At 56.8% G+C, this 8863-nt stretch overlaps 1 protein-coding gene across 1 annotated transcript; it reads left to right on the top strand.

The window, feature by feature from the left end:
- The first annotated feature begins 873 nt into the window (after nt 1-873).
- Atg9b (autophagy related 9B) lies at nt 874-8833 on the top strand. Its single transcript, XM_052173040.1, has 14 exons — nt 874-1423; nt 1544-1587; nt 1744-1808; nt 2182-2343; nt 2887-3028; nt 4654-5408; nt 5554-5710; nt 6041-6220; nt 6647-6883; nt 6987-7120; nt 7273-7369; nt 7556-7679; nt 7761-7900; nt 8054-8833. Exons 1-13 carry the CDS (start codon nt 874-876, stop codon nt 7883-7885), a joined length of 2772 nt encoding a protein of 923 aa, XP_052029000.1. The 3' UTR covers nt 7886-7900; nt 8054-8833.
- The last annotated feature ends 30 nt before the right edge of the window (nt 8834-8863 follow it).

Genomic DNA, 8863 nt, shown 5'->3' on the forward strand with positions numbered 1-8863 from the left:
GAACTCAACTGAGCCAGTCCATCCAGCATATCCCAATTATCTTCCAAAGCCCTCGCCTCGTCCCACCTTCCTTTGCTGACACTTCTCAGGAGACCCCAACACCAGGTCAGGACATGGAGGAGAGCATATCGGGGTTCAAGAGGATAAAGATGACATAATGGAACTCTCAAGGAACCAGGCTTTTCTCCTCAAATCCAAGATGGCTAGTGCTGCCTTCTTTCGTTGCTTCTTGTTTTCTCCTAGCTGACTGCAAAGCTTCCCGAGAAAGAAATATGTAGCTTTTTTTTTTTTTTTTAAAGATAGGGTGAGATGTTGCCCAGAATGGCTTCAGACTCCTGATCCTGCTGCCTTTGTCTTCTCCTAAGTGCTGGGAAATCTGAATGGACCATCTTTTTGGGCGAGTGGCCCTAAATCACTCTCTACCCATAGGTACCCAAAGGTGTGAAGGGAAGGAAGTGTAACTGTAGGAATGAGAGGTTGACTATTCCATCCCCAGACTCTAGAGCCCTCTGACAAGAGTTTGCTTTCTGTGCTTATCATTTCTGCGGCAGCTGCCATGTCTTTACCACTTGTGCCCTCGAGGACTGAATGCAGCTAGCATAGGTGTCTCTTCTAGTCCCAATAGCTCTTGAACCCCTGCCTCCCAAACTGGTGTCCCTCCTGGGCATGGAGCTTGGCCCCAGGTTGCCCTGCAAGGAGTGTGAGTGATCACAGCGGTGGCTGAGGGCTGGCATGCCTGAGACCTGCCCTTTCTGAGTCACCTGGTGCTGTTGTTGTCCTGGTCCTTGTTGTAGTCTCTGCTCAGCTTTACCAGCCTCTGTGGAAACAACAGCAGTCCGGTCCCTTCAGCCGCTCACAAGAAGCTGCCGCCCAATGGTGAGACGAATGGGGTGGGGGGGGAGCAGGAGGCAGCGGGGGCGGTGGGGAGACTTGGGGCCCAGCTCAGTGCCTCTGCTCCCTATGGCACTGCCTCTGCCTGCTTCTCCATGTCGGGGACTCGGGGGAGGAAGGATCTCTGTCTTCTCTCTGTCCCCTGCCCCTCGTACAAGAAGCTGCTCCTCCTCTTCAGTGATCCCCTCTGCCTCAGGGTCTCCCTGCCTGATGATGCAGGAGGCAGGGGCTTCTCAGCCTCCACACAATGCCTTACCCACCCCAGCCACACCCTCAACACAGGCCCATCCCACAGTGACACACACCTCTGCTTCCCCCTCATGGGGGTCCCACTCCACCCCACCCCTGGCCTCGGTTACTCCCCCTCCCTCCTGCCGGTGCCCCCAGGACCATCCTGGGCTGCGGATAGGCCCTCTGATCCCTGAGCAGGATTATGAACGGCTAGAGGACTGTGACCCTGAGGGGTCTCAAGACTCACCCACCCATGGGGAGGACCATCAACCCTTGCTTCACGTTCCTGAAGGACTCCGCGGTGAGTGTGTGGCTATACGGAAGGTTGGGTGGGTTGGGGGTTCGAGGCAGGTTTGGGTTTGATAGAGAAATTAATCACAAATGGGACAATGTCAAGTCCTGACACTTTCTCTGTGCCTAGGCTCCTGGCATCACATCCAGAACCTGGACAGTTTCTTCACCAAGATATCCTTTGTGCCTAGCGTGCAGAGGGATGTGGGGGGACTGTGGAGCAGAGGGACGTGGGGGCGGGGGAGAACTGTGGAGCAGAGAAGGGTGGGCGGAATTTCTACAGGAGAGTCCATACACAGGCCTAGGCATATTTCTTGACCAACCTGCCACATCTACAGCTATCATCAGCGGAATGGCTTTGGCTGTATCCTCCTGGAGGATGTCTTCCAACTGGGGTGAGAACCCAGTCCTGTCCCTAAGCTCTGTTCCCTCTCCTTGTTTCTAGTGTTTATTTATTTTTGATCCAGGGTCTCATGTATCCTAGGCTAGACTTGAATTGCTGTCCCTCCTGCCTCTACCTCCTGTGTGCTAGAATCATAGGCATACTCCTGTCCCCAGTTTACGTGCTGCATGGAGATGAAATCCAGGGCTTCACATATGCTAGGCAGACACTCTACCAACCGAGCTATGCCCCAGCTCTCCGTTTCAGTTCTAGGCTTGGGGCTCTGAAGAGTCAGGGGGCATCTAGAGCTGCAGCTTGTCTGGTGACTGGGCTAGGAGTCTGCCACGCCCCCAGCCTGACCAGACCTCTCCTGCATGCCTCCTCAGACAGTTCATTTTCATCGTCACCTTCACAACCTTCCTCCTTCGCTGCGTGGACTACAGTGTTCTCTTCAACAACCAACCAAAGAACAATACAAGACCTGGGCCAGTGCACAGCAAAGTGACCTTGTCAGATGCCATTCTACCTTCGGCCCAGTGTGCAGAGAGGTAAGTGACAGTCTAGACACCGCCTCCAGACTCAGAAAAGGATAGGGAGAGGGACCGACCAACTCGCAGTGTTTAAAGTCATACCCCAAGTCGACGGGGAATCACAAAGAGCCTTGAATTATGAGTCACATGTCTATTTACCTTACTAGAAATTAATGGTGAGGACAACTGTTTATTTTTGGTGCTGGGGAGCAAACCTAGGGCTTCTGGCATGCTGGGCAAGCACTCAGCCACATTCTTAGCCTTAGGGACAACTTTAAAACTTAGGAATGCACAGTGCACGCTACGTGGGCTGTCAGGATGATGTGACATCTTCACTTATCTTGTAGTGTCTGGAAAAGCCCACTGTACACTCGTGGGAGACTGAGCATCCAAACAGCAGAGGGCATGAATGTCCTTTGTGAAGAGCTGACTTTGTGGGCACTTCTCAAGGGCTCACCGAGGACCCCTCCTCGGCCTATTGGCACCGGAGGGTCTTCACCACCATTTCCCTCCTGTGGGTTTCCCACCTTTATGTCGCCCTCTCTGTGCAACCGCTTGCAGGATCCACGGCAGTCCCCTGCTGGTCTTCCTCCTAGTCCTGGCTGCTGGCTTCTGGCTGTTCCAGCTGCTTCGCTCGGTCTGCAACCTCTTCAGCTACTGGGACATCCAGGTGTTTTACAGGGAGGCCCTGCACATTCCCCAAGTAAGCCTGCTGTGACATCATGGGGTCACACAGATGGAAGAACCCACTGAGGAGAGCAAAAAGACGGAAGCAGAGTGACACCTGTCCTAGGCCTGGAGTAATGTCTGTCAGGAGTAACGCAGGTTCAAGCACCTAGCAAGCTTGGCTCTGACCCGGGTGAACCTTCCCTCACTGATGGGTCATGACAGTGACTTACAGTCACATGCGGGTGATAAAAACAATGGCTGTTTATAGGAAGGGCTGTGACTGGGCCCTTTGAGATCAGGAGGCATCCTGATTGGTTGAGGAAGGTCAGGCCAGAGGGGAGGGCTACCCAAGGCTCTGGGCAGGAAGTGAGGAAAACATGGATGCCTGCAGGCAGTGGAGCTGGGCTTGCTTGCCGGAAATAGAGCCTTCTAAGGCACCTGGAATGGAAGCCACTCTCTTGGTCTCTTCACTACCTCCTAGTTCCTTCTAGCTCTGTCCCTAAGTTTTTTGTTAAGATATCTGTCGTGATAAAGAGAAATAGGTGTGAGAATATGTTCTACGGCAGTGTGGGGGAAGGGGGTGCCCATGCCGAGGCATCCCTCCCTCCCCCATGAGGGACCAGACACACGATGCTATAGCATAGAATAGTTTATTCGCGGCATGGGGAGGGGGGTTAAGAGGGTAGTAGAGGCAGAGAAAGGCAGAGAGAAGGAGAGAGTAGAGAAGCAGAGGCCGGCCACGATCTTGTGGAGAGACTGGGAAGGGAGGAGAGACCAAGAGGGGGCAAGAGAGAGGCTAGCAGAGTGTGAGGATTAGAGGGGCAAGAGCTGTAAGGGGGGGAGGGGGCTGAGCAGCCCTTTTATACTAGGCCAGGCCTACCTGGCTGTTGCCAGGTAACTGTAGGGAGGGGCATACCTGGCTGTTGCCAGGTAACTGTGGGGAGGGGCATACCTGGCTGTTGCCAGGTAACTGTGGGGTGGAGCTTAGACTGAATCTTAACAATATCGGTCTGTGCGTCTTGCTTCTCCTTGAAAGTCCTGAGCATTTAGAGTAGGGAGGCACAAGGCACAGCCACTGCTGGGGCCATGGGGCCCTTCCTTTTCTCTGTCCTCCAGCAGAGGGGAAGGTGCTGAGAGGAGCTGTGGAGGCAGGTCCTGAGGAAATAACTGGACTGGGGAGCCCGGGCTAAAGTGAAGCTTGCAGCTCACATGGGTCTTTCCAAAGGAAGTATGGGAGCATTTTGTCCCCGCAGACACACACAGGCAGGGTTGTGTGGAAGCTAATCATGTGACTGTACAAAGTGGACTTGAGGTGGGGGTGAGCACTGTCTCTGTTCTTAAGTTTGCGCTCGCAGAAAGCATCGAGATGGGAGATGTCTCATTCTTTTTATATATGGGACTAAAGAATGCTCAAAAAAGGAAGCCAGGTCCCAGTCCCCGAGGTTCACTTCAGAGGTGACAGCAGGCTTAGCCTATCACTGACTAATGGCTACAGCATGAAATAATGGAGAAGCGCTTCTGTTACCAGAAGGCACAACCCGACGATGGGGAGGCAGGCCACCAGGGCTAGAGTTCGCAGGCAGCTCAGCGAGTCGAGGAGGTTGTGCGCCTTGTGGAGGGGGACACCGGTCCCTAGGCTTCCCTGTCCCCTCTCCTCAGGAGGAGCTCAGCTCGGTGCCCTGGGCCGAGGTGCAGTCTCGCCTCCTGGAGCTGCAGAGGAGCGGTGGGCTGTGCGTGCAGCCACGGCCGCTGACGGAACTGGACGTCCACCACCGCATCCTGCGCTACACCAACTACCAGGTGGCGCTGGCCAACAAGGGGCTGCTGCCCGCCCGCTGCCCGCTGCCCTGGGGGGGCAGCGCCGCCTTCCTCAGCCGCGGCCTGGCGCTCAACGTGGACTTGCTGCTCTTCCGCGGTCCCTTCTCGCTCTTCCGCGGGGGCTGGGAGCTTCCCGAAGCCTACAAGCGCAGCGACCTCCGGGGCGTCCTGGCCACCCGCTGGCGGCGCACGGTGCTGCTGCTGGCCGCCGTGAACTTGGCGCTGAGCCCGCTGGTGCTGGCCTGGCAGGTACTGCACGCCTTCTACAGCCACGTGGAGCTGCTGCGGCGCGAGCCCGGCGCCTTCGGGGCGCGCCGCTGGTCTCGCCTGGCCCGCCTGCAGCTGCGCCACTTTAACGAGCTGCCGCACGAGCTGCGTGCGCGCCTGGGCCGCGCCTACCGGCCCGCCGCCGCCTTCCTGCGCGCGGCCGAGCCCCCCGCGCCCCTGCGCGCGCTGCTGGCCCGCCAGCTCGTCTTCTTCTCCGGAGCGCTCTTTGCCGCGCTGCTCGTGCTCACCATCTACGATGAGGACGTGTTGGCCGTGGAGCATGTGCTCACGACCATGACGGCGCTCGGGGTCACAGCCACCGTGGCCAGGTTAGATGGCATGTATGGGGGCGGGGGGGGGGAGAGATACTGGTGTGCGCCCCTTCTCTTTAGCAAACGAGCAAGTCTCCATCAGCGTTTGCCCCACCTGCTTGTCCTCCTAACCACATCCCTCACCCCACATCCTGCCCTCCAGGTCCTTCATTCCAGAGGAGCAATGTCAGGGGCGTTCCTCCCAGCTCCTGCTGCAGGCGGCCCTGGCACACATGCATTACCTCCCTGAGGAGCCTGGTGCAGCAGGTGCTCGGGCCAGCTCTTACTGGCAGATGTCGCAGCTGCTTCAGTACCGAGCAGTGAGTACCGGGCACTGCAGGGAGCTACGGCATAGTCTCTATGTAAATGATTAGTCTGGGAGAAGTTGTGGGCTACATGGGCTGGGAGGTGGTGCTGGTGGTGCTGGTGGTGCTGGTGGTGCTGGTGCTGGTGGTGCTGGTGTGAGTGGGGGAGGGGGTGCGCGGGGTTGTTCCACGAGGAGGCTTCAGAATGAGTGGTTGGGATCGTCAGACCTTAGAGAGTGTCCCTGGAGGCCCTGACCCTGATCACTTGTAGGTTCCCACCGCAGCCTTCATCTGGAACAGGTTTCTTCTGTGTGATCCCTGCTCAGCCTCTCCCTGCTTCCTCAGGTCTCCCTCCTGGAAGAGCTCCTGTCTCCACTCCTGACCCCGCTGTTTCTGCTCTTCTGGTTCCGCCCCCGTGCTCTGGAAATTGTTGACTTTTTTCATCACTTCACCGTGGATGTGGCTGGTGTTGGGGACATCTGTTCTTTTGCCTTAATGGATGTGAAGCGTCACGGGCATCCTCAGGTTAGAGCCCTTCCCTGACCTTGTGACGTTGACTGGACAGGCATTTGCTTGCCTCGCTAAAGCACGCCAGGTCTACAGAACCCTTTACAGCACGCCAGGTCTACAGAGCCCTTTGCAGGGTTGCTGGTATATTTAAAAAAAAAAAAAAATAAATAAATAAATGGAAGCAAAGACTGCTCCCTGCCTACAAAGAGGGCCGGGTGGTGGGTGAAGGGTGGGGTACAGGCTTGTCTTAGGACCTTGGGCTGCACAGGGGGGCAAACAGTCAAAGCTAGCTGTCTCCCAGACCAATTGCCTCCACTGCCCACTCCTGGATAATCTTTATGGAGTTCCCATTGCAGCCTTCACCTGGAACATGGGGCAGTATTTTCTATCCTGCCTACCTGTGTCTTGGTGTCCCTAACACCAGAAGGACTCTCCTTACAGTGGCTTTCAGAGGGACAGACAGAGGCCTCACTCTCTCAGCGTGCAGAGGACGGAAAGACCGAACTTTCCTTAATGCGGTTCTCCCTGGCACACCCGCAATGGCGGCCACCAGGGCACAGCTCTAAGTTCCTTGGACACCTCAGGGGCCGGGTACAACAAGATGCAGCTGCCTGGGGTGCTCCCTCGACACGGAGTCCTCCCACGCCAGGCGTGCTCAGTGACTGTACATCCCCTCTGGTAAGTTCTACTCTCCATCTCTCCCTGGCATTCCTGGCTTTCTGTGTCGCCCTGTGGACCTCCCGTTAGTCCCGTCTCCACTCTCTGGCTCTCTCTCGTTCAGCCAGAAGCCTTCCTGGCCAACCTCCTGGTGAATCCCCGGCCACCCCAGAGGGACCTGAGTCCCACAGCGCCCTGCCCGGCTGCAGCCACAGCCAGCCTCCTCGCCTCTATTTCACGAATGGTCCAGGACCCCAGGTGAGGTGGAGACCTGAGGGGCAGGGGAGTCTGGCTTGGTGGTGACTCTCTGGGAGAGGGTACTAGGGTGCTGAGGGGGCTTGGAAGGTGAGGGGAAGCGTGGGCTGCCTTCCTCTGTGAGGGGGCTCTTAACTGGGTACTTCTTGTTTTAGCTGTGTGTCCCCAGGAGGCACTGGGGGCCAGAAGCTGACCCAGCTCCCAGAGCTTGTTTCTGCTGAGATGAGCCTCCACGCCATTTACCTGCATCAGGTGTGTAGACGGACTATGGGAAGAAAAGGAATGACGTGAATGATAGGGAAGGGGGCAGACTCTAAGGCGTTCCTCACAGGAACTGTGAGCTGTCGGCGCCTAGGGGAGGAGCTTGGCCTTGCTTCCCGCCCCCACATGTGAGGGAGTCCCAGTCCTCCTCTTCCTCCTCCTTCTTCCACCATCTAGCTTCATCAACAGCAGCAGCAGGAACTATGGGGAGAGGCTTCAGCTCCCTCCCCGTCCAGGCCCTGGTCAAGCCCTTCACAGCCAGGCTCCCCTGAGGAGGAGAAGCCATCTTGGTCAAGTGATGGTGAGGAGGGTAGGGATAGGCCAAGACCCTGGTGCTCCTTGAGCATCATGACCCTGCCCAGCCAATGCCATTTTTCTCCAGGCTCCAGTCCTGCTTCTAGCCCAAGACAGCAGTGGGGCACCCAGAGGGCCCGGAATCTGCTCCCAAAGGGTTTCCAGGAGACCACAGATGCCCAGAAGGAGCCCCTAACAGGCTCCTCGCACTGACGGAGGATGTCTCAGGTCGGTATTGTCCACATGGGGTCCAAGCAAGCAAGGCTAACCTAGCTTGGGGCCAGCTTTGGTGGGTGGGGCACTAGTTAGATCTGCGCTGGTAGGGCAGCCTCTGGAATCCAGGTGCCTGGAGCGCTTGCTGACAGTCCTTTCCGCTCACAGGTTCTGGCTTTTCCAGCTGCAGGACGTTGGATGGGTGGCATGGAAGGACACATGGAGCTGTCTTCTGAGCCCCATTCCTATTTCAGATGACAGGCCCAGGATATTTCAGCTGGCCATATCTGGGAGACACAGAGGCGCTTGCCCGAGAACAGTGAAACAGTAGGAGATGACTGCGAGCCGAGGAAGCCTAGAGAAGGGCCGCAAGTAAGGCTAAGAGGACGCCAGCCCGGCTAGCTGTGGAGCAGTTGCCTGGGAAGAAGGCCCTCAAGGTAGAGCAAGGGCCAGGCTCAGTGCGAGGGAGCTCAGTGTGAGGGAGCTCAGTGTGAGGGAGCTCAGTGTGAGGGAGCTCAGTGCGAGGGAGCTCAGTGTGAGGGAGCTCAGTGCGAGGGAGCTCAGTGTGAGGCACAGAGAGGCCCGAAGGGCAGGGACGCTGTTCCTGTCGACCTCCCCTCTGAGTTCCTGTGGGACTAGGGGTGGGAAATATGGAGACGGGTGAGTGGAAAATCCAGAGGGCTGCTGGTTGTGGACTTCAGCACCGCTGTGATATCAGGAGGAAGTGGGTGGGGCTCCTCATCCTGTGTGAAACAAGCAGCAGAAATTGCTCATGGTGGCGCTGCACATCTTTGCCATGGGAATGTCTGGCATGCTCCGCTCCTGGAAGCCGGGGGCTGGACCTGTTCAGTCACAGAACTGTCTGTACCTGGTTAGAAACTGTTTTTCAAAGTGCTGGGTTAGAGAGCTGCCTGGGACTCACTGTCAAAGAATTACTATCCCGACATCTTTACACATTAAAGCATTGAACAAGTTTCT

Source organism: Apodemus sylvaticus, chromosome 2 (genome assembly GCF_947179515.1).
Source record: "Apodemus sylvaticus chromosome 2, mApoSyl1.1, whole genome shotgun sequence".
In the NCBI taxonomy this organism is placed as follows: Eukaryota; Metazoa; Chordata; class Mammalia; order Rodentia; family Muridae; genus Apodemus; species Apodemus sylvaticus.

Bases quoted from the DNA above. Each gene is read 5' to 3' on its own strand.
- Atg9b (XM_052173040.1), top strand. From the start codon at position 874: ATGGTGAGACGAATGGGGTGGGGGGGGAGCAGGAGGCAGCGGGGGCGG. The intron at 5,409-5,553 runs GTTAGATGGCAT...CCTGCCCTCCAG, and splicing joins GTCACAGCCACCGTGGCCAG to GTCCTTCATTCCAGAGGAGC. The intron at 7,680-7,760 runs GTGAGGAGGGTA...ATTTTTCTCCAG, and splicing joins GCCATCTTGGTCAAGTGATG to GCTCCAGTCCTGCTTCTAGC.